Source organism: Coffea arabica, chromosome 11c (genome assembly GCF_036785885.1).
Source record: "Coffea arabica cultivar ET-39 chromosome 11c, Coffea Arabica ET-39 HiFi, whole genome shotgun sequence".
Classification (NCBI taxonomy): domain Eukaryota; kingdom Viridiplantae; phylum Streptophyta; class Magnoliopsida; order Gentianales; family Rubiaceae; genus Coffea; species Coffea arabica.
The window spans coordinates 35,334,113-35,359,975 of record NC_092330.1 but is presented as its reverse complement, the minus strand read 5'-3'; the positions used below and the strand labels follow the sequence as shown (position 1 = coordinate 35,359,975).

The window sequence follows — 25,863 nt, the reverse complement described above, 5'->3', positions numbered from 1 at the left end:
CTTAAACTTGGATAGGGTCATAGAACTTGCATGAGAAAAAGATTCAGACTGACATTGTCTCCATTTGCGGCTTTTAGTTAATTATGCCTTTGGCCGTGAGCAATTTCAGCAAACATCCAAGAAAAGATTCAGACAAATACTCTCACATTTCCTTAAGAATATATATATATATATATAGATATATATCTATACACTTCCTTAAGAATATATATTAATATGTTTTAATATTTATATACTGACATTATATAGACTATCAAATTTGGATAAACAACAACATACAACATTTGCACACACACATATACACACACATATACATATATATATATATATATATATATACATATAAGATTTTTAAGATCCTCTTATCAAAACCTAGTAAATTACTCGTCGATGACACTTTATAAATATCAAATCCTAACGGATAATCTATCAATCGTCTAATCGAATTAATCATAGAATCAGATATTGAGAATTTCGAGTTTTACCCTATTTATTGCCGTCCCTGTTCTAAACACCTCTAGTAATTATTCAAATCTGTGTTTAAATTATTTTTGTTTACAACATCCCAAATATGGGACAGCGTTATACTTCATATTTGGAAGTTACTTTCATCATCTTTATTGGACTATATTTTGCAATCCAATCAATGTTCTAGGTGATAGTGCGGGAATGAGACTGAAAAATGTGAGGAATTGCTCTGCTCGTGTGAGTCTTGAATCCTCAAAAAAAAAAAAATGAAAAAGCCAAAGATAAATATGTATAAATTTGAAGGGGCAATTTTTACCCAGAAACCATCCCATTCAAAATGACAGCTGTTAGCGGTAATAAAAGAAATTACTGGGGTAAATTGATTTTGATGAATAGTAATTTCCCTTAAAATCAAAAAATTCTTCAAGAATGTATATCAAAATCTACGTGGCGTATTCTTATTGGGCAAGATAACGTAATTCCGACTCCAGCTCTCGAAATCTACGTGTACGTCAATTCCCAGAGCACTCCATCTTCTTCTTCTTCTTCTTCTCTTCTTCAAAACATCGACAAAACCTCTAGAAAACTCTCATTTCAGTTTTTTTTTTTTTTTTACATTTCCTCTTCTTTTTTTCTTTTATTTTCCAATTTTATTCTTATTTTTTAATTTATAATCTCAAATATTTTTTCTGATTCAATTAAAATGCCGCTGAAATCCTCCCAACGGAAATTATCTTTCAGTACCCTGACCACCCTCGAAGCCCAATCCGACGACGTCACTTCCATTCCCCGCTCCATTTCCGATCCCTCCGCCTCCTCCTCTACCGTCGGAGACGGCGCCGTATTGGACCACAAGAAAAGGAAGAAGAGAAAGAAGATAAAAAAATCGGGAAATGATAAAGTAGCCGACCTTGATGGAGAAGCAATTGATCGGGGGCGTGGGTTTCTCCTTGATAAATATAGTTGCACCGTGGTTGAAACTTATCCGAAGGTGGTGCCGGAGGCGGAGGAGCCGGAGAGAAGAGGAAGGGATTGTTCGGTGCGGACGGTTCATCACAGTCCTCATTTGAGGCAGAGGAACGTGAGTTTTGTAGCGGAGGAGGTGACGTCCGGGGTGACGTCATTGGGGAGTGAGGCGGAGGGTAATTGTAATGGTGATAAACATAATGGAGGTGAGATTGAGAGCAAGAGTTTTAAGGAAGATGAAGCAGAATCGAAGCTGCAGGAACAGCAGCAGCAGAAACCGACCGTTGAGATGAACGGGAGGAAGTTGGAGAAAGAGGAGTCGTTGGATTGGAAGAAATTGATGGCTGAAGATCCCAATCGTAAGTCAAGTTTTGTTATTTTGTTTTTTTAACGTTAATTTTAGGGGTATAAACATCTCTAAACAAATTCAAAGAGTGGAATCTTAATGAGGTTGAAATTATATTCTAGGTTTACTTGATTATTAAAATCAAGGCCGAACTTGAGCTCTACTCGAATGAGCTTTGGTTGTTGTTTCAATCAAACAAGCTCAGACTCAAGATCAGTTACATGCTAAACTGTGTCTGCTAGCATTATATTGTTTGTTTGTCGGTTCTGTACTGTGTTTCATAGCTACCATTGACTGTTAATGGCTAATCGGAAGTGAAATTTAATTGTAGAGAATGAGGGCGTGAAAAAAAAATTCAATTGTGAATTTATTCCTACTGGATAACAATTCAATTTATGCAATTGTGAATTTATACTTGCCTTTTATAGCCAAAAAATGTTTTTTTTTTTTAAATTGTTTGTGGGAAGTTTACTTTGAAGAGATACATGCTGGCTAATTATTGAGACCAGAAAGTACAGAGTGACATGATCTTTCAAGTAGATTTCTGTGTTTTAAATAGTGACATGATCTTGTTCATTGATCATGACACATTTAGGAGGCTACCTTTAAGAAGCTATCATAGTTTTGTAACATAACAAAAGAAGCTCTTTTTGTTAGAACTCTGTACTACAAGGTCTGCTTGAGAGACATTAGGCGTTCAGAGATTCTTAAGAACTGGTGAATTGTAGATTAAGGACAGCTTGATATTTCAATGCCATGCTAGTATTTTAGAAAGTTATATTAGGAATTTTCTGCTTCATGTTATCCTGCTTTTGAGGATTGGATGTTTGGGTTGAACTGGAATTATGGTGATCTGCTAGATCTCCAGTTAGGAATTTTAGTCTTAGGAGCTGATCACAAAGATCACAAAGTACATGTTTTTGGGAATTGTTCTAAATGTGGGAAAGTTGGATTTAAAAGATTGAAAGTCTTAGGAAAAGTTTGGATGAAGTTTCAATGTCATGGGTTAAGATTTAAACTTAATGAGGCAGGAAGTAAGTGCAGCAGGAAGGAATGAGAGTTCTTTTTCTATTAAGTTCGTCCAATTGACATTATATGCGCACTTGTAATTAGGAAAGAAGAAAAGTTACACTGACAGCTAGTTTGTCAGTTGTGTAGAGCACCAAGTATGAATTGTATCATTAAGTTGGAAAATTGTTTTTGTTGTGAAAATCTTGTAAATCCTGTCTGACCTTGGTTGCAATGAAGATTTATTTCACACTCATGCAACTTGCCATTAAAATACATGCGAAAAAGGGGCTTCTTGAACTAACCATATACGAAGTCTGACTTGCATAGCAGTATTTGTAAACTGCACATCAGCATTTGCAATAGAGAATATTATATGCAGAAGAAAAAGCACTTACACTCACGCTATTAGGTGCATGTGAGTAATGTAGACATGTCTCCTATATTGTTTAAATTCACATAAGTTGATAGAACGTTTCTTCTTTCAGTACTTTGAGCTTCAGTTTTGGGCACAAAATAACGAAATTAGTATATAAGTTCTGGTTAAAATTTATCCTTTCAGCAAAACTTTTTTTCTGTGGGTCAACTGAAATCATTTCAGTGTTTCAGATATTATCAGATTGCTCTCTGTAGCTTGGAAGTAACTTTTTGTAAGTCAATGTTCATATTCTATGACAGCCAGCTTCTCCAAGGGCACTCAGTGTGATCTGATTGAGCAAGATCTTTGGAGTTGTAGCCTTCAACATCAGTACTGAGTCTTGGACTCTGATTATTATTTAAAAATCATAGTACAAGCTGATATTTCTGCTGGCTTTACATTGTTCGGTTGTCTAATAGTCCCTTTATGATGATAAAGAAGTTGAACTTGAGTGTTCATAGCCTGTTCTGACTCATGACAACATTTCATAATTAACATGATTAACAAGTGTCTACTTCATCATTAAGTATCGTGAAATATGATCCTAACTAAGGCCCTATTTGATAACTCAACTTAATGCTGAAAATAAATCCATTTAAGAGATTTTTTAAGTTCAGCATGTTTGATAACATGAATGTCTTACCACTTAATACATTAAGCGCGACTTAATTTGTGTTCAAAATTTTAAGTGCAAACTTTTCAGTGAATTTGCTGAATTGACAACAGGTAGAAGGACCAATTTTTTCATTCCTCTTTCGCTCACTCTTTTTTTTTCTCTCTTTTCTAATCAAACATAAATTCATATTCTCTCTCATACACTCTTTCTTTCACATACAAGCACACACCATTTTTCTTTTACCACACGCTCTCGTTTGTGCTCTCTCTCTCTCTCTCTCACACACACACACACACAGTAGCACTGACATATTATCTCACATGCAAAAAAAAAATTGTTATCAAACAGATATAACTTTATTAAGTCAGCAACTTAACGTTTTCAGTCCTTAAATTTCAGAATTCAGACTTTGGACTTTAGTGTTTCAGAATTCGGACTTCGGACTTTAGTGTTGTCAAACAGGGCTAGTTAAACCAAAAAAATTGAGGGTTCCAAGGAAGATTGAATTCTGTATCTAAATGATGCATTTTATCAAAATTTTAGCATATATGCATGTTCATTTCTTGATAGCCTACTCATGTTGTTCTTAAACACCAGACTACAAGAATTTGAAATATCAGAAATTATCAGCTTGGGAGATCCAAGTAAAGTGACCCACAATGATTTTCCATTTACTCTATACATTTCCTCAGGATACAAGTTTATGTTCCCATGTACTAGTTCAGACGCTGCCTTCGAAAAATTCTAGGCATACATTAGGCACGCAGTTTATTTATGCTACTCCTGCATGCTCATAGTTGTTTTGTACCAATGAGAAGTGCAGTGTTGGTCTATAGGTTGTCAGTTATGTAATTGCTGAAAGTCCTACACAAAAGGAGAATTAATTAACACTTGTCCGAGTAGGCTTTTTTGTTCTGTAATTTTTAGCTGAATTGCCAAACTCAATAACTGATTTTCTAATTCACTGTGCTGAACATGTTTCCATTTTAGAGGCGTACCCTCTGGAGAAGTCACCTATGAAATACTTTTTGGAAGAAATGTATGCTGGAAATTCATTAAGGAGCACAATCACTCCTGGTAATGAGAAAGATCGAGAAAGAGTATATGATACCATATTCCGCTTGCCATGGAGATGTGAACTGGTGAAGTTTCTCATTTTTTCTACTCTTAAGCTAAGACAGCAGTGAATGTCCATGATACTTTTTATCTGATTTCATGCTTTCTACCAACAATTAGTCAATAAGTACAGGCTCTTTGTGGATGCTATAATTTTATCCTTCTGAAGAGTCTGCTTTGGTACGGTAGCCATCTTAAGTTGCTAATTGCATATGGGATTTAATCTCTTTGTCTAGTTTTGTCTCCCTTACCCTTTTGCGTCAGACAACTGGAGAATTCCTCATGTGTAGAAAGTGGCATCTAGGTTATAAAGACTTGTTGTATAATATCAAATTCTTGTAATGCTATAGGATAGTATTAAAAGTGTTCTATGCAAAATGAATCAGAGAGCATAACCTATGTGATGTGTTTATTTTCTACTTTGCACTGGATGCTTGAATTACATACCTATTAAATGCAATATTTGAAAATTTTTGGAGAAGAAATAAAACTACTATGAACAGAAAAAGCTATATTTCCTTGTAATAATGGTTAAGAGATCAACAAATGCAGCCTTTGGCATGCCAGCTATTTTTGACCTTGGGTTTGTAACTGATGCTCTGTTCTCATACAGGACTTATATACTGATACCATAAAGGAAGAATTTAATGCCATAGAACAGTCATTCTGAATCAATTGAACTTCTTTCTTGGACATTATCTGGGATGGACTATAACGATGTCAATGTGTTGCAGCTCATCGATGTTGGCTTCTTTGTCTGCTTTGATTCATTTCTATCACTGTTAACTATCATGCCAGCACGGATAACTATGATGTTATATAGACTTCTGAAAACAAGGTTAGTTGTTTCACGTTCTTAGTTATGCTCTTGATTTATCAGTAGGTTGAGGAATTATATTTGTTTCTCTTTAAAGAGCCATTGGGTTTTCCAGAGTTAAGATGAGTATTCTAAATGCACAAGAGCCGTGTCAGTTTACAACACCATGCTAACAAGTGATGAGATGATATCAGTAATCCAGCAAATGAAAAAGCTCAAACATTTCCATTTTAGATTGTACGAACTATATTCTAGACATGCATTTTAGTTTCCATTTTTGAAAGTAAAAACTATTATCCTTGACTTCTCTGGATGGATAGATTTTTTTTTGACAATTCTTAAATTAGGGCCAGCCTCATAATATGGGATCTCTTCTATATATATATATATATATATATATATATATATATATATATTTTGGCCATGAGGGGAGGGAGGGCAGCTGGGGTTGATGTGGTTGTGGGGGTGGGGAAGGGGGTGGCGAGAATGAGAATGTTATATTTAACTTAAAGGTATCTGGAAAGTTAGACATCTGATATTCTTGTGTTTCCCTAAAGCTTTTTGTAGAGTCTAAAATTTAGGTCCAGAGTGTTTGCATTCTAAAGTTAGGATACCATATTGCAGGATTATGAATTCCTTACGCTATACAGAAAGGGGAAAAAAATCGCTACAGGAACGTCAAAGGAATGAGAAGACACAACATTGTATCTTCCATTTCCGTAGCTTTAATTTGCATTCTTGACCCATATATTAATTTTTCACCTTGGAATGGATAAGGGACTGTAATCTTGTTTTCCTCATACTCTTTTACTGCTTTTTCTTATGTGTTGTCCTTGTCCTATCGATGTGTTATTTGACTGCTAGTTATTGTTTGACAGAAGCTCTGTAGGTTGTGAAGGAACTAGCTTGAGGCATTATCTTTCACGGTTGATTGACATTTGAATGATTTTTTTAACACTTCGTAGGAATGGAAGCTACAGATTTCTTTTAAGTTGGGTTTGTTTATCAAATGTATCAAGCTAGTCATTAGTTAATGTTGCCATGTTTTTGTGGAGTTTGTGCAAGTGCAGATTGATTTAAGTTATGATGTTCAAATTTAAAATTCCTCACTGAAGTCAAATTTCGTAAATTCTGATTTCTTGTAAATTCAGATTCCTTCTCAAAATCTTGCCTTTTACTGCTGTCAGGATAATAAAGTAATGAATTGTTTAAGGGGAGGATATTTGTCTCCAAATTCAAGGAACTTGACTGTTGTGTCCTTCGTCATTTTGATATTGCTTTCTGATTGTTTGGTTGTAGCTCAATGCTATGTAGGTTTTTTAATTATTACTTAACCATATCAATGGCAGGCAGTTCAAGAGACTCTCAGCAGCTGAACTATCTGATATTGGCTGTTTTATTGTCTTGGCTATTGGAGTCTCCCTATTACAACTAGCAGGTTCACCCTCTATAACCTTTAGTTCTTTCTTCCACCTTTTTTCTGCTCATGCACATTTAATTGGTTATTTTTGCCTGCTATGTTTATTGTTTTACTAGAACCTTCTCCCTCATAGGTGATACTTACCTTTTTTTTTGCTATCCTTGATTTGCTACTTCAGATATTAGCTGGATATATCACATGATTCGTGGTCAAGGGACAATTAAACTTTATGTTGTCTACAATGTTTTGGAGGTAAGTAATTGCAGTTGGGTTTATATTGAGATGTCTATTTGCTTGCAAAGCTACATTTCAATGATTGTACATTTGGCATTGTTCATTAAAACTTGACTCCTAAGGAAATATAGGATTCAAAATGTTGGTGATATCTTTGATATCAATGCACCCCGGAATCATTCATGATGCTGCTCCATAAATTTCGTTAGGAATTATTTTGAAAGAGATAGAAAAATGTCCTTGAACTTTCCTTCTTTTATATTTTTCCAACTGTTGCAAATTTTACTTTCTGGACCAGGAGACCTAGTTTGGTTTTATGCTTGGTGTATGTGTATAAATGCACTTAGTTTTAGTGCATGCATAATGATACACACGTGTATGTGTTACATAAATTCATATTTATGGTTATTTACATGTAAATTTATTTATGTACTTGTATATGTATGCTGAAAGACCAATATATGGATTGAGTTTTATGTTGAGTTATTTTACCTTTTATCTTGGTATTTCTGATTATATACCATATCTAAAAAATCTGTTTTGAGCTAAGTGACATCTTTGGTAGTATTTAGTGCTTACTTTGCTACTATTGTGGCTAATCATGGCTGACTAACTTAATTCCAGCATTATACTTTCATCTTATTCAAGTGCTATTATGTAATGTAGACCCAATTTTTTGTCCTCATTTTGGTGGTTGACTAATATTGTTGTCTGTCCTACATATATTGCTGTGATTACTCTTGTGATTAATCAAATGTCCAGACTATCCTTTTTAGTACATCTCTCATATTTTTTGAGGGTGGTGATTCTGAAGTTCATAATCTTCCTTTTATGACTTGGCTGTTGGCTGAGTGCAGAAAGGCAATGCTATAATCTATTCTTTGATCTTTTATTGTACTTATTGTTTGAAATGTATGTTTCTTAATCTACTGTTACTTTCAATTATCTATTTCAATTTATTGTAGAGGCTGAAAGGTCTATAACAACTGGTGCTTGCCCAGATATTTGATAGACTATGCCAAAGTTTTGGGGGAGATGTCATGCAGACGTTGTTTAATACAGCAGATGGACTTGCAAATTGTTCAGTGGAAAGCATGCAAGAATGGCAGTGGAGATTCATTAAGGATGAGGCATTGGCTGTCGGTGCATCCAATATCCTTGTCTCTAGAGCAGCTTATGAAAATTTTTTTGTTGATTTGTCATGTGACCTTTTACTCTCTAATTATGTTTTTCCTCAACTCTTAATACTTGTGCACTCATTTATTCTGTTAGCTCAGGGTATTACTCTGTCTACTTGCATAGTTGCTCATAATAATGCATTATTCGCTCTGCTAGTCTCCAACAATTTTGCTGAGATAAAGAGCAATGTCTTCAAACGTTTTAGCAAGGATAATATTCACAATCTCACATATTTTGGTGAGTAATTTTCTTTTCTTATACAAAACATTCAACTTTTGATAGCAATTTGGTTTCAACATCTATCGCGAAGCATATTATGTACCTTTCATTGGTATCTCCAAACAGATACTAGTTCTTATTTCATCTGTTTTTATTTTGTTCCTGAAATTCTCAATCTCATAATGTTTCCTCATCTCTCTAATACTTGCATTGGGGTATTGTAGTGTTGGACTTGGTGCCTCTACAATGCTCTTGATTTTCTTTTACCCAACTTATGCCTTTTTTCTCTTGCAACCTTTGTGTCTTACCAGATGCAGTGGAGCGGTTCCATATTTCAGCTTTTCTTTTGTTTGTGTTAGCTCAAAATATCCTGGAAGCCGAGGGTCATTGGTTTAAAAGCTTCCTTTATGTGAGTATCTCACACTATATATTCTGGTGATGGAACAATTGAGTGTGAATGGGATTTGTGTATATACTTGGCATCTTGATGCTTATGATTGTTAACCATACCTTGCAGAATGCTTTTGTTGTTTTTATATGTGAAGTGATGATCGATGTAATTAAGCATTCATTCATTGCAAAATTCAATGACATAAAGCCTGAATCTTTCTCGGAATTCTTGGAAGATCTTTGCAGACAGGTGTATATTTTTTTTTTCCATTTTATGTTTTAGAGTCTGTTAGCATCCTGTTTTTTGCAATCTTTTTTCCTGTTTACATCATGAATATCTACTGCCATGGTTTAGTCCTAATGTGTTTATGCATTTGTCAGACTCTAAAGATACAAACAGAGACTGGGAAGAGAAGTCTTGTTTTCGTTCCATTGGCACCAGCTTGTTTGGTAAGCATTTATTGCTCGTTTTAGTTGCTACTCAACCTGTGATTTCCTACTTTGCCGACTTTCAAAAGTCCTTTGTTGTCTTCAGTATTCAAGCTCACCCCCTTTTCGTACTTACTAATGCCAACTTAGTAAAAGCTCAGTTCGGTTCTTAGTCCTGGAGCTGAGAAAGTTTTGACGAGATTCTTTCCCTTCGTCTTTTGTGTTGTAAATGTACTACAGGTGATCCGAGTTCTGCGCCCAGTTTATGCAGCTCATCTACCTTTTAGTCCTTTTCTTTGGAGACTCTTCTGGATTTTGCTCCTGGCTGCTATGACCTTTGTGATGCTTTCTAGCCTCAAGCTGTTGGTCGGCATGGGCCTTCAAAAGCATGCCTGGTGGTATATTAGGAGGTGCGACAGAAGAAGAAAACTTCACAAAGACTGATTTTGAGAGAATAATTATTGGACGAACATGGAGTTTTAACTCTCGAAATGCCTGGAAATTCTCGTACCCCATATCGTAACAGAGACGGTGAGGATCTCCATTGAACAGCAAATCAAGAATACTGATGCTTAGATATTTGACCTGGAACAGATGTTAGTCTGGGCAATTTTGCTGAATAATGCCCATCAAGTTCATATAACTTCATGTGATACCTCAATTTTGTCTTCTTAGAAAGAACATTAAGCAAGCATTTTGAAAGTAGTAGCGTTGTACACAAACTTCAACGGCTACATATGTGATGAATGCATTGTACAGTGTTCATGATGAAAGCTAAAGTTGTGAAATAGCAACTTTGTTGGAGAAATTTTTCTGCATTTTCGAATCTCTTCTGGTACCACTGGTAGGCATTGATGCAAAAGAATTCACAGACTAAATCAGCAAATAAATGAAGTTGTGTAAAGGACTGTTAACAGATATGGTAGAGAGATGAAATCAAAATCCCATCAATACAAATATTAGAGAATGATAAAAATTAATTGTGTTTGGATTGCATTTTTTATGATTTTTTATGGAAAAATTACTGTAGCGATTTGATGTATGTGAGGAAAAAAGGTAATAGGGAAATGTGATCACGGAAAACAACGTAATTTTCTGACGGAAAATTACAATCCAAGCAAGGCCAGTTCCGGATAATGAGATTTTCACACAATCATTCACATAAACTAACTACTAGCAAGAGAACAAATAATGAAAATAGTTAAATGCAGAAATCCCCTAATTGAAAATATGGTGTCACTTCGAATAACTATTGAGCTTTTAATGGGGATTAAAATATCTTAAAGAGTGTAAAGTGCAACTGATTATATTAGTTCGTGAGATTTTACTCTAATAAAAAAAAAAAGAAAAAAAGAAATGGCCTATCATAATTTGCAAAAATAATAAATAAAAAATTGGTCATAACTCACAAAAACTAGGTATTAATAATAGAAGAATTCCATAATACTAGTAAATGCATTTGCCCGAAACCAATTAAAAAGCAAACTCAAGAGTAATTCGCCACTAAATAATACTACAAATTCTCCTCTTTTAAATACTCATTCCTCAACTCTCATTGACTTTTGGTACTGCCAAGTTCGAACTCTTCCACACTTGACAAACTTGCTATCATAGAAAAGGGAGGTATATATATATATATATTAAACAGAACAAACACGTAGAACATTCTAGCCATGCAAGTTTTCACATTATGGTGCAAGTATTGAAGCTCTCATCATCATATGGATTGTTGTATCCTGGCTGATAAGGATATGAGGGCACATATCCTACGTTTGTTCTGTCGTATGAATTGGGATAATAGCACTGCTCGTGCCCATAATAAGCATCAGCAGGCAACGAACTCCCTGCAACATGCTCGTTGCCACAGGAGTTCTCCGGCGTATCAGAATTGTAGCCGAGCCGGCGACTGTGTGAAGCGTTTGCTTTGATTTGTGGATGCTTTACGTCAAGATGAACTAGCTCTGCATGTTTCCCGGCTCTTGCTATTGCCCTCATAAGCATGTTTGGATCAACCTCGCCGTAAATCTTTGCAAGCCCTTTTTCTGCATCTATGGAGACAGAATATACCCCTACAACAGAGTTCAAAGATACAGCACTTGCATGTTTGATTTTGAGGGTATCAATATTTACTTGAAAAAAAATGATAAACCATGGGATGATGGATAATTAACTTTGATAAATGTTAATTGCACTTCACTTTTTGTTAATCACACTCTTATCATTTATTTTATCTTATAGTCTAATAAATGAAATCAATATGATAAAAAATAATATAGGAAATGCGATTAACAAAAAGTGGAGTGCAGTTAATATTTCCTGTAGATTAATACAAAAACAAAATGGCCCAAGCAATAATAACTAAAAGATTTTTTGTGAATAAAATTAACCCCCTTTTGGGCAAAATCAACTCTCTTGTTTTCCCTTTTTTTGCTTTTTGATTCTTCCCCCCCCCCCCCCCCCTCTCTTTCATACTGCACTAGAGAAACTGGAAAAAGAAAAAAAAAATCTGAGTCAAGCATAGGTGTCTACACACCAATCTTAAATTAATTAATGATTCATCAAGTGAGTAACCAATTAAGTGGGGGGATGGGGAGTGAGTTAGGTAATCTGAGGGAAGAATTCGAATCCTTCCACTTACACTTGGAAAAAAAAGAATAATCAATTAAGTGATCAATACTAAATAAAAAATTAAGTGATAAACATTAATGATCGACTATTCATAGATCCCACGTCTTTAATTTGTTGTAAGATACCTTGCAATAGTCTCATTTATTCCTATATATATATATATATATATATATATATATATATATATATATATATATATAGAGAGAGAGAGAGAGAGAGAGAGAGAGAGAGAGAGAGAGAGAGAAGAAGTGAGTAATTAAGTAATTACCAATGATGGAGCTAAGGATTTCCATTGTCTTCATCTTGCATGCATCGCAATGAACGTTCACTTTCAAAACACAAGCCTACAAAATAGTATGTAGGAAAATCAAAATAAAATTGATTTTAGGATTGCTACAGACAAGTAACATTATGAAAAAGATAAAGATCAGAACCACAAGCTACATTTTTTAGGTTTATTTCAGAAATGAACTTGAAAAGTCAAATTGCATTCGATTTGATCTGTTTCTTCTATTTTTGAGTTTCATAGGACCGAATCTTCAAATCAGTCTCATAGACAGAAAACATGATGTTTGATTAGATGTCCACCTTACCACAAAGTTGAAGTTCTACCCATTGAAAGTATTAGCAGAATAAATGGTTTTCATTAGTTTATCCAAAAAAATAAAAAATAATCACACTATTGAGCAATATTACTCTAGATTTTGTAAAAGTTGATTATGACAAGCGAATATAGAAAATAATAATTTTACATTTAATCTTTTTTTTTCACTCTTAAAAAGATCTAAAATTTAGATAGAAAAGGAAACATGAATATAAAAAAAAAATTAATTATTCAAAATCAAAATCTAAAATCACCCGAAATAATCAAACGTGAACAATATGGCGGAGCTATGGAAATACAAGCTTCACTCTTAACTACAAAAATTGGATTTCTTGCTTTTTAAGCTATTGATGTGAACCAAGCATCAAGTATAATTGTTATCTCAATTGTCGATTCTGGATTTCGAACTCAAATCCATGAATCTATTGAAACTTCCTAATATACAGCTTATGAGACCAGTACAAGATTGAGCATATAAAGCCAAAAGAACAGAAAAGAGTTCAACTTTTTTTTTTGATAAAAGAAATATCGATCCTTCCATTCCATAAAATCTGCACTAATTGCAGAAAATAGTCCAACTTTTATACTGTAATAACTAATAACTAATCACCAACAGAGCCTCAATCAGACATAATCACAAATTTATTCCTCAAAAAGACAAAAATTACATAGAAGGCGATTAAGCAGCTAAAGGCTCCTTCTGGGAAAGTGTAAACGTAGCATACAAGTCCAATCTTTGAACTTTCCCATGGCTGCCTAGGGCTAGTCAACAAAACCCTCGTGTTATTATTGCAACTGATTAAAAATTCTCCCACAATGGCAATTAATCATAAATACAATTTAAGGTGCAAGATTCATTATTAAAATCTAAAATAATTTCAAGATCTAGACAATTACTGCTTTATCTATGGGGACTTTTTATATGGTAGATTATTAATTAGAGAATAACAAAAACATAAAATCTAGGATTTACCGCATCAGCGTAATGCGCCATCGAAATCAAGAGGATGAACTTCTTCCTTTTCGTTCTCCAAATCCTCAATCAGATTTGTCAAAGATGAAGGATACTCTAATTGTTGTAATTACTTTTGTGAACAAATACATAGGGGGGGGGTACTTATAGAATTAGGTTTAGACTTCCTTTAATTTTAATCGCCGTTAAATTATATTTAGGAAGAAACCTAGTATAATTTTACATTCAATATCTTAGAAAGCTTTCCTTCGTAGAAAACTTTCCAAGTAAACATTCTTTTACTTACTTCAAACCCCATTATAAAAAATAAGAAAATAGCAATAATTCTTTGGAAATAATAATGTAGGGAAACTGTATACTGGGAAATTGGTTAATTCTGGTTTCCATATTTTAGCATATTCTAGTTTTATTATGTTTGAAATCCCAACAATTTCCTTCCATGTCGAAGATCTTGCCAATCATCAAAGATTAGTGGCCATGGTTACTGTCTGGATTTTTATGGAAGCTAGTCACTTCTTGATTAACATGTCGACTCTTGACAAATAATGAGAAGCCAGGTCGAGTTAAATTGATAATCAAGAATTTCAAACAATAATTTCAGAGGCTGGAAAAGGTTCGACAATCATAAACTGGAAAATTCATCAACCATCAGAATTGGCCTTTTCGGCTTAGCACGGGAGAAGTGATCTAAGATTCTGTGTTCATTAAAAGTGAAAATTGCGTGACGGATGAACTTAGAACAATTTGCCAAGCCGAGAGACCATTATAAGATCTACGAATGTGGATGAGTACTAAATCAACCTAGATTGATAATATGCAATGTAACGACTGATTCTCTATATGTGCTTTTTGCTTAGCTTGCACGGAACTGTAAACGAATCTAATCAAACCAAATATTTTAGTGTTCAAATTTGTTTGATTATTTTATCGAGATTGAAATTCTGTTCAAGTTTGACTTGTTTATCTATCGAACCAAATTCAAACGAACTTCTATCGAGCCAAATTCGAATCAAGCTCGAGTAGATTGAGTTTTTTATATATAAGTTTCAATTTTATGCTAATCGAGCCAAACTTGAGTCGAGTTTGAACATTATTGAATGTTAAATGCTATTCAAGATTTATTTGACTACTTGGAGAACTAAGTTTGAACACGCTCCAACCAAGTCAAATTTGATTTGAGTATTTAACCAATTTGATTTATCTTTCAATCCTTATACCTAGCATTCGAGTATTTAAACATGAGAATAGTTAATTGCACTCCCCTTTTGTCACCGGTGCTCCACTTAAGTTCATTAACAAATAATTAAGTACAAAAATTTTCCATTATTAACAATTCCCCTTTTTTTTTAAAAAAAAAAATCCAATTATGTAATTTCGCTCAAGAGTTCAAATACTGAAATTACTCCAAAAAAAAAAAATTTTTTTTCCATACAGTACATTACACCACAAACAACCAAGGTTGGAATCACCTTATTGGCCCCTAGACCTAGACAGCTACCTACAACTTGTGTCATCATATGGAACTATGCTTTTATTTCTTCATGTTCAAAAGCTATAGCGTAGAAATCTGGGAATTAATACAAATCAGCATAATAGACCACTGACGATCCAGTAAAGAGACTCCAAATTATTGACAGAGAAAGGAGAAGACAGAGATTTAACAGTCACTTGCTTAACGTGTCAATCGGTTGAGTTTGAGTCATGGAAATTGCCACATTGATGGACTTGTCATCCTCATCTCTAATGAAGAAAATTGTGGGTCTTTTCGGCTCAATGATCTCCACGGTCCCTTCCAACATCTTGGCTACCTTTCCCATTGTTGGCCTATTCTCCGCCCGGTCTTGAAGGCACCACATAGCTGTCTTGACCATCCTATTGACCATATCAAAATGTGCAGTGCTGTCATAAGAATGCTTGATTATTGGGTCCAAAATGTCATCAACATTCATTTCTTTGAACACCTTGTCAAATGCCCAACTTGGAAAGTACCATTCATGACTGTCCACCTCTGAGTTCTGCTGGTCAAAATTCCTCTTACCAGCTACTATTTCCAGTAACACCAATCCAAAGCTGTAGACGTCGGATTTCGACGTAATGGGCTCCGGTCGGAGCCATTCGGGAGCCAAATATCCAGGTGTGCCCCGGAACCTTGACTTGGTCACGATGTCCTCCTTTTTCTTCAATTTAGCCAACCCAAAGTCTGATACTTTTGGGCAAAAATCATCTCCCAGGAGGATGTTCTCAGGCTTAATGTCACAATGCAGCACCCATTCTAAACATTCCTCATGCAGGTAAGCAATTGCCCGTGCCACGCCGAGGGCGATCCGGTACCGGATATTCCAATCAAGGACGGGTTTCCGGTCAGCCAATTCCTGTGGGGATTCGTCAAGATCCAAATTGACCAAATCTCTTTGGAAAATGAACTTGTCCAGTGAGCCATTAGGCACATGCTCATAAACCAACAACCTCCTATTCTTCTCAGTACAAAACCCCCATAGCCTGACCAAATTCAGATGATGCATCCGGGCTATAATATTTACCTCGGCCCAAAAATCAGCATCCCCTCCTGCAACATTTTTCAGGGCCTTAACAGCGACTACCCTGCCATCACCTAAAACTCCTTTGTAAACAGTACCAAAACCACCTTTTCCAATAACATCAGAGAAATTTTTTGTAGCATCTTTCAGCTCAGCATAACTGAACTTTTTAAGACCACCTGCAGGCATGACTTCAAGACCAAATGTCCAAGCCATATCCCTATACTTAGTGTACTTCTTGAGAAAGGCCCAGAAGAAGAAAATACCACTAATCAGTTCAGCAGCAAAAATAGTTGTGATGATCACAATATTCCTAGTTGTAGCCCTGGATTCTTCAGGTGGTAAGGGGAGCTTGATTGTAACAGGACAAGCTGTTTCCATTAAGGTTGTCATACCAGTGAACTCTGGATTTTCATCTGTTTCAGAGCTATCAACCCTCAAAAACATGACAGTTTCAGTACCTGGAGACCAGAGCCCATAATCTAGTCTTTCCATCAGAAGTATGCAGTCATTTTTGCCATCATATTTGAACTGAAAGCCTTGACAATTATCTTCAGCCAAGCATTTAGCTTGACAATCAGATAAAGTCAAATCCTGAATACTTGAAGAGTTTGCTGCTCCGGTAAAATTCACGTATTCCAGACGGAAGAAGTTGCTGTTTTTCAAATCAGTCAATGGAATTTTCCTTTCACAGGAATCATGGGAGCTTTTCTTGAACCCTGGTGGACATACACAAGAAGTAGAGGAATCTGAAGTTTCATACATACATATAGCATTTGCGCCACACGTACCTTTAATTTGACACAAGTTGAACACGGCTTGCCATACAGTTGCCCATTGATCCAAGCTTGAGTCATAGCTGTAAAGCCTGAGATTTCCATCTTCATCAAGAGTCAACCTTCTCAACTTCTGATCTCCCAGGTCTGATGAAATGAATGATTGGAAGTTTTCTTTTGAAATCCTCCCTTGATCATCCACCTTCAAGAAGGCATTGTCAGCAGTCCAGTAATAATCTGGATCTCCGTTGTACACAAGTTCTTTAGACTCATTAAACTTGAACTTCCCATTCATACTGGAAAGAACTCTCTTTGCATTTGTAATATTCTGATTGGGAAGTATTGTAGTAGTGGGATAATCAAAACTTGCCCAATCACCAAAAACCAAATTCCCACTTTCTTGAAGAATGAGAGCTGTTGTGTTTCTTCTGCTAACAGGTCTTGAAGGCCAGAGATTTTTACCAGAAAGGGTGCTTAAGCTCAGCTCCCCAGTCGGTTTGATGATCAATGAAGCTGAACTATTAACAGGGGAGTCATAATTGGCTGTCCATACTATGGTAGCATTGTTTTCGGTTATTCCATAGTACCAAACTGAGAATGTGTAAAGATTTGGAGAAGAAGGCAAAGGGAGAAAGCCTGCCGCAAAAGTAGAGTTAGGAGAAAGAAGGATTTGGTTCTCGGTTGGAGTCCATGATGAGTTAGAAATGGAAAAGGATGACAAAACTTTTGGTTTTTGGAGTTGGGATTTTGAGAAATGAAGATTTGAGATGCTTAAGATGATGAAGAAGATCAAAGGATACATAATCGGAGGAGGGAGGGAAGGAATGTGAATGGGAAGTGTAGAATTGAGAGCCGAGGAATTGGATTACATAATTGTGAGAACTGGGAGAAAAAGAGGACGTTTCTCGGTCGATTGAGTTGACTTTGAAAGTCCACAAGGTAGGCTATTTTCAATTGATGAGTCTTTTGTAGCGCACGTGCTGGATGGGCTTGGCTTCTGGCCTGTCTGCCCTAGTGGAGAGCTGGTGACAGGAAGGAACGGAGGTTAGATCAATCATTTCTGAATAGTGTGTAATATATTTTTAAATATTTTATAATTTTTTTATATTTTTATAATAAATAATAAATATTTTATTATTATTTATGTAGATCATATATATAATAATTATATCTCTATTATTAAATTATACAAGTAATTCACGTAAAATTACACTTTATCCAAAAAAATATTAAATCATTCGTAACTATTGTTACAAGCAACCCGTCTGCGCCCTTCGTTCTTGGTAGTTGGTAATTGACTAGTTGCAAACCCTTTATGGCAAGTGGGGCTAAGATAAAATCTCGTGAGCCTAATGAAAAAGACTATAATATTAAAGTATTGGATTATTCTTTTCAATATTATAAGTAAATAATTTTTCTACCTGAAATGCTTGAGTGCACGTCACATGTTAAAAAAATTAGAATTTAAATAGAGTATATGTGTCGCATATCTATTCGTATTAGAGTAAAAAGAAGAAAATTATATTGAGAAATCATGAAGGATTAATCTTAAAGTTTTTAGGTGAATTAACCATTTCGATGCTTGTTTTGAGCATTCTTTTATCAAAATTTTGCTATAGAAAGTCTTTTAACAAATTATTTATGAGATCAAAAGATGTTTAAAAAACATGTTTGAATTTTTAAAAAATTATACTTTGAAAAGCTCCATTGTATTCTTTAGTTTGTCTTTTTCGTAGGGGACGGGAGTCAATTAACGATAAAAGACTCTTGTGAGTGGTACAATTTTCTTTCTCTTGGTCATTTGGATGTGAACAGCATTGTCAACTTTTTTTAAATAACTATTCTAAGGAAGCTTTTTTTTTTTTTTTAGTGTAAGTGAGTGGTATCGAAATCAGAACCTTTCATTTACACTCACTTCTACCGTACCGCTCAATTTATCCCTCAATGACTTCCTCCCCTACCCCCCTCCCAAAAACTTGCATTGTCACTTGACTTGTATCAAGCTAAAATCAAAAGGATAACATCCATCAGTTTTCTATTGTACTATTTAAAATAGTAAAAAGAGCAAAAATTACTTTATCTCTCATAATAATTCTCTTATAAGTTTTCCAGTTGTAAAAATGTTATTAAAAATAATTCCTCAAAGACTTTTTTGTTTTTTTAACCTTTCCCACCCTTGGCAATGGGGAAGACCTTAAAAGCAGTGTTGTTAGATCCAGATCGAATCGGGTGTGAACCAGTATTTTTTTTTTTCGAGTTGGTTTATAGTTCAAAACTGTTTTGGTCAAAATCAATCAAAATCGTCAAAAATCGGCTAAACCAATGGCTCGGTTCAACTGGTTGACTCGATTCTCAAATTTTACTTTCTTATTTTTCCCACGCATAATTTGAGTTACCTAAATTGTAACACTTTCATTTATTAATAAGAATAAGAAAACGCCACCCACTTAGTGTAAATACCAAAATCACTCGCTTTTCTGAATAATCCCTAAATCAAGTTGTTTTCATCCCTATCATCTTATCAAATTAGCATTAGTGATTCCAATTTGCATTAATTTGTTTTAATTTAGTTTTTCAAGTAATTTTGGAGAATGGACATATTTTAGCCATAAATTTACATTTTTATATATAATTTTTAGGTGTATATTTGATTGCAAATCTAATATTTTTGGAACATTTTGTATGATTGGCCGAATATAACTAAAAACTTAATTTCAATATTTCTAAAACTTATAAATATATAAAATAATTATGATATCATACTGAGGTCAGCGGATTTTTGAGAACGGTTTGATCGATTTGACTAATTGACCTTTAACCTAATTGTTTAATCAAGTAGCAATCCGATTCGAGTTTAGCAATATTACTTAAGAGCCCTCCCCTGTCCTTTGGTTTTTCCTAGTGGTTCTCTGAGTTAACTATTAGGAGGGACCTTCAAACTCCAATTTACCCCAGAATTTATGTGGTTAAAATTTCGAGTCTTTTTCCAACTCCTACTTTGCCCTATTGGGTCCTTCCATGATATTTATTAGTGTAGAAATTAATAGATGTTGCTCTTTTTTTTTTTTAAGAAATCAAAACTACTTTTTCCATAAGCCAAAAAAAAAAAAAAAAAAAAAACTTCTTCCCTACCATCCATTTTTGTATCACATTGCAAAAGTGTACCGACTTTAGATCACTGGGGAACTAAATTTGTCACCCTAGTAAGAGTTAGTGCTAAAGCTGTATTATAGTAACTTGGATACTTGAAAAATTAATAATTGTTTAGGATGCTAAGATGGTTAATTTCATGGTTTAGATGCCACATAGTTGTCAACTTGAGAGAAGATGCAAAACAATCTTATGCCGTTGTGATTTTATTTGGACTTCCCCACATTTATTAGTTCATTGCAATTTGCTTAACAAATACGGAGAAGAAATCTGGATTGAACATCAAATTTTGACTTTGGATGAAAAATAGCCCAATTTTCCAGTTTTCCTTCCTAACAAGCTGACATCCACTCGACGCACTTGACAATGCTGAAAAAGGATTAGACATGGAAGTTTGTACTAAACTAGTAGATTTCCAAAAGTTTACAGCTAACTTGTTATTTTAGAAATTCAAGGAATGACTTAAAATCAGTTAGAAAGCTTAGAAACTTTTGAGTTTGCACATTTTAATGCCACAAAAAAAAAAAAAAGATGTTTGTCAACAATGAGACTTGCACAAAAAAATGGCTATCCTATGTTAGTATATTGTCTTGGAAAAACTGCTATGATTACATCAGTAAATTTTCATTCCAAACAAAGATATACTACTCTCCTTTAGTAGCATTTACATTTCTCAAGACAACACGTCTATTACAACACTGTAGCATTGACAAAACTGATTTTACATGGTAGAAAGACAGGCATTTGTAGAGAATCATCAATCTAAAAGCTCTGCAATCTACATTTCATAGGACTAATGTTGGGTAGGGTTGTTCAAAGTCCCAGTATGTTCATCCGTCTCCAGGTAGAATATTACAGGCCTTTTGGGTTCTGTGATCTCCACTGTCCCTTCCAACATCTTGGCCACTTTTCCCATTGATGGCCTATCATCTGGTCTATCCTGAAGGCACCACATTGCTGTCTTCACCATCCTATTGACTATATCTAAATGGGATCTGTTTTCATGAGACTGCCTAATTTTTGGGTCCAAGACCTCATCAACATTCATTTCCTTGAACACCTTATCAAATGCCCACATTGGAAGATACCACTGATCACTCTCCATCTTTGAATTTTGTTGCTCAAAATTTCTCACACCAGTCACTATTTCCAACAGAACCATGCCAAAACTGTAGACATCGGATTTTGACGTAATTTGTCGATCACCTCGAACCCACTCCGGCGCCAAGTATCCACGGGTGCCCCGGATTCCGGACATGCTCATTCTGTCCTCCTTTGTCTTCAACTTGGCTAACCCGAAATCGGATACCTTCGGGCAAAAATCTTCCCCCAAAAGGATGTTTTCAGGTTTTATGTCACAATGTAGCACCCATTCCAAACATTCTTCATGCAAGTATGCAATTGCTCTTGCCACACCAACTGCAATCCGATATCGGATATTCAATTCAAGCACAGGTCTTTGACCTAAACTCGAATTCGAAATATTTTCTCGTTGCAGATTTGATGTATCAACGTTTTTCTGAAAAATGAACTTGTCTAACGAGCCATTGGCCACATACTCGTAAACTAGCATCCTCCTACCCTTCTCAGTACAAAAACCCCATAATGTGACCAAATTGAGATGGTGCATCCGGGCAATAATTGTTACCTCAGCCCAAAAATCAGAATCCCCGCCTGTAACATTTTTCAAGACCTTGACAGCAACAACCCTACCATCGCTTAAATTTCCTTTATAAACAATACCAAAACCACCTTTTCCAACAGCTTGAGAAAAATTTTTGGTTGCCTCTCTAATTTCAGAATAGCTAAACCTTTTAGGTCCACCTGCTGGTACACTCTCAAGCCCAAATGTCCTAGCCATGTCCCTATACTTAGTGTACTTCTTGAGAAAAGCCCAAAAAAAGAAAACCCCACTAATCAATTCAGCTGCCAAAAATATAGATATAATCACAATGTTCCTAGTGGTGGCAGAGGACTCTTCCGGTGGAAATGGAAGCTTAATTGTGACAGGACAAGAAGTTTCCAAGACAGAGGTCAGGCCAGTGAATTTTGGTTCAGTGGCTGTCTCAGATTTATCAACCCTCAAGAAAAAGGCACCCTTAACACCTGATGACCAATATGCATAAAACAGTCTGTCCAATTGAAGTATGCAAGTAGTAGTACCATCATACCTGTACAGAAATCCCAGGCAATTTTGCCTCCTTAGGCATTCAGCTTGGCAAGTGGTGAAATTTGACACCATAAAAAATGTCAGGTTCGTTCCTCCAGTAAAATTGACATAATCCAATTGCAAAAACTTGGTACTTTTCAGGTCTGTAATTGGATTTATCCTATCACAAGAATTGGGATCAAGAGAATTTTTCTTGAATCCTGGAGGGCATGTGCAAGAAACAAAAGTAACCAAAGGATCATATACACAGATAGCATTAAGACCACAAGTACCTTGAATTCGACACAAATTGTACATGGCCCTCCAAACATCTGTCCACACACCAGAAATTGAATTAAAGCTGTAATGTCTGAGATTACCATCTTCACCAAGAGTCAGTCTTCTCAACTTCTTATCCCCATAGTCTGACGAAATGTAAGAAAAGCCGTTCGCCATGGAAATCTTCCCCAGATTATCCAAGCTGAGAAAAGCATTACCAATGCTCCAGTAGTTGGAGGGATTGTCATTGTAAACTAGTTGATTAGACTTGATAAACTTGAACTTCCCATTCTTGGAAGTTAAAATTGTACCATTAATATTCTGATTGGGAAGAATTGTATTAGTTGGATTAGCAAAACTTTGCCATGTCCCAAAGACCAAGTTGCCACTTTCTTGGAGGATGAGTTGTGTGGAGTTTGAGTTGCTAACAGGTCTTGAAGGCCACAAATTTTGACCATAAGAGCTGTTAATCAAGGTTAATACCCCTGACGGCGAAATGACTAAAGAAGCAGAGTTGCAAACAGGGGAGTTATCATTTGCAGACCAGACTATTGTCTTGTTTGGGATGCTATAATACCAAACTGAGAATGTAAAGAGGCTTGGTGAAGAGGGCAGTGGGAAAAAGCCTGCAGCAAAGGTGGAGTTGGGAGAAAGAAGGATTTTGTTTTGATCTGGAGCCCATGGTGAATCTAAATTGGAGAAAGATGAGATGTTTTGCTGTTGTTGGGAGGTTGAAAATTGAAGATTTGAGAGGCTAAAGCTGATGAAGAAGAAGAGCAACAGAGACATGGTATAGACAAAGAAAAACTTGAATGGAACCTGGAATCTGTTTAATCTGTATAATCTGAATGGATGTATAATACATGAGGTGAAGATTCTGAGCTTAGTACTGTTTTGGTCATTTGGTTATTCTATCTATGGCGGCTTTTGAAGTTTGATGATAAGGTTCAATTCTGGTTCATCTGAATCATGACCATTGACCAAATTTCTTTTACTTTCTTTTCTTCTTCATTTGTTAACTGTGTTTTTTCAAGTTGCTTACTGGTGTAGTGCATACTTCCTGTACAAGAACCAAAAAAAAAAAAAAAACTCAAGGACCTACTGATAGCACATATTCTTTTCTTAAATTTTAAAACAATGTTAGATAAAATGACAAATTTTCTTTTTCTTTTTGAAGATATATTGCAGTATTGACTATGGTGTAGATTATAGGAGAAAAAAAGATGAAAATGGTAATAACACTTGCAAATAGACAATTGTATGACAAATTGATATTTAGTATTAAGAGTCTTGGAAAACACAAGATAAATGATTAATCTTCTATATAATGATAGTGCTTAAAAAAAACAAATTCCACCAATCTGTGAGCTTTTAATGGCTCACTCATTGATCTTTTTAGTGGTTCACACGAGTGTGTTTGGATAGAGTATTATTTGAAATAATTACTATAACAACTTTTATGATATGATGTATGTGAGATAAAAATTAGTTGGAAATATAAAAAAGTGAATTAGAAAATGTGTTTGAGGTGTAAGCAAAATATTATTTGGGATAATTTTGCAATTCAAAGACACTAATTAATGTTATTTGCATGAGTATTTATGTTATAGTAAAAGAAATTGATGTTGTTACAAAATCTGATTAATTCTCTTTTACAGTCCAAAGTAAGGAAAAGGGTTAAAATAATTTATCCCAATTCAAGCAAATTTGAAGTCAACTTATCAAAAGTCAAAATCATATGCGCAGCCAAGAGTCACCGTCCGATGCAATAATTGTAGTTCAATAAATACCCCACTTGCATTCATGATAGTACTATGAAAACTTTAGCGGAATAATTTGGAGTTTTTTTTTTTTTTTTTGTGTGTCCCGCAGGGAGTGGACCCCGCAGACTATTCACCACCCAACTTGCTGGCAGCAAGGTTCGAACTAGGGACCTGAGGCTCCATCTTGGAGTTTTTTTAAGTAATACTATATACTATGATTTTCCACGGCAAATTACGGGTTTGTTTGGATTGTAAATTATTTAAAATTATTTGAAATATTTTTATTATAATATTTTTTGTGATGTGATGTATGTAAGATAAAAAGATAATTAAAAAAATAAAAAGACGTATTAAAAATTATAATGATGATATAAGTAAATAAAATTGAATAAATAATGCTCAATCCAAACAAATATAGAAGGTTAAACAAAATCACACAAAGCCACCCGTTCCGTTTGTTGAGTGGGACCATGACAGCAGCGATGATAGTCATTGGCATTTATAGTCAAACAGGGTAGTGATCGTATGCCATGAATTAAGTTAGTTATGTGAATAGGACCAACAATGTTCCTGCCCACATCGTGTCAAGAATGTCTTTGTCTCTCGAGGGAAGTACAGTATGGTTTGTAAACTTCCTCAAGGTTGTTACTGTTACGGCTCTTCAAGATTTGACATGAATGGAGGTTTTGATGTTTCAAAAAAAATATGTAGTCAAACAGGGCAAGGAAAGGAAATTTTTATTGCAAATTGCATGCTTTTGCTAGATTCATTGGATCTCACTTGTCTACTTAAACAATGTTTGGCAAGTGAGTTTTTTGGATGTTTATTTAAAATTTTACCGTAACTTATTGTAGAAGTTTTTTAAAAAAATTTTTGAAATATGTAAATTTTTGAATATTTTGAAATGTATAATTTAAAAATTTTGAAAAGTTTTTTGAACTTACTGTAGCTAAAGTTTTTTAAAAATTTTGTAGCAGACAAACTTGGTAAAAAACTCAAGTACCAAATAGGGCCGTTGACAATACAAAAGAAGATTTGACTTTAAGAGATTAATGAGAAAATCTAGCGTGTTATTATACATCAACACTTTACACTAATTTTGCATTATAGATAAAATGTCGTTATTGATAACGAAGTGAAAAAAAGAAGAGCCAACACCTAACACTACTCCAAATAACTTTCTTGTAAATTGGATTGCTCATAAAAATAAAAATCCAAATCTTGGACGGCATTAAAAATCCAACCATGAAATGCATCTTGTTTGGGAACCAAGTTTTTTGCTAAGTTTGTCTGCTACAAGTTTTTTAAAAACATTAGTTACAGTAACTGTAGACACCAAATTTTTGTCAATTTTTAATATTTTCCCAGGATTTTTCTA

At 34.8% G+C, this 25,863-nt stretch overlaps 3 protein-coding genes across 5 annotated transcripts; 1 reads left to right on the top strand and 2 right to left on the bottom strand.

Moving 5' to 3' along the window:
* The first annotated feature begins 1,004 nt into the window (after positions 1-1,004).
* Positions 1,005-10,434, top strand: LOC113717232 (protein POLLEN DEFECTIVE IN GUIDANCE 1). Of its 3 annotated transcripts, XM_027241949.2 has the most exons (11): positions 1,008-1,793; positions 4,813-4,964; positions 5,673-5,776; positions 7,105-7,193; positions 7,354-7,427; positions 8,411-8,561; positions 8,658-8,825; positions 9,119-9,216; positions 9,325-9,447; positions 9,579-9,647; positions 9,867-10,434. In XM_027241949.2, exons 1-11 carry the CDS (start codon positions 1,172-1,174, stop codon positions 10,068-10,070), a joined length of 1,854 nt encoding a protein of 617 aa, XP_027097750.1. In that variant the 5' UTR covers positions 1,008-1,171; the 3' UTR covers positions 10,071-10,434. The 3 variants fall into 3 exon arrangements, with proteins under 3 accessions (XP_071926630.1, XP_027097749.1, XP_027097750.1); XM_027241948.2 differs by having other exon boundaries at positions 1,007-1,793; positions 8,411-8,825; XM_072070529.1 differs by lacking the exon at positions 9,325-9,447 and having other exon boundaries at positions 1,005-1,793; positions 8,411-8,825.
* Positions 10,435-15,230: 4,796 nt separating this feature from the next.
* Positions 15,231-18,057, bottom strand: LOC113715344 (G-type lectin S-receptor-like serine/threonine-protein kinase At1g34300). Its single transcript, XM_027239530.2, has one exon. The coding sequence runs from the start codon at positions 17,944-17,946 to the stop codon at positions 15,496-15,498; it is 2,451 nt and encodes an 816-aa protein (XP_027095331.1). The 5' UTR covers positions 17,947-18,057; the 3' UTR covers positions 15,231-15,495.
* A 2,842-nt stretch (positions 18,058-20,899) lies between these two features.
* LOC113715781 (G-type lectin S-receptor-like serine/threonine-protein kinase At1g34300) lies at positions 20,900-23,697 on the bottom strand. Its single transcript, XM_027240083.2, has one exon. The coding sequence runs from the start codon at positions 23,509-23,511 to the stop codon at positions 21,088-21,090; it is 2,424 nt and encodes an 807-aa protein (XP_027095884.2). The 5' UTR covers positions 23,512-23,697; the 3' UTR covers positions 20,900-21,087.
* Between the last annotated feature and the right edge of the window lie 2,166 nt (positions 23,698-25,863).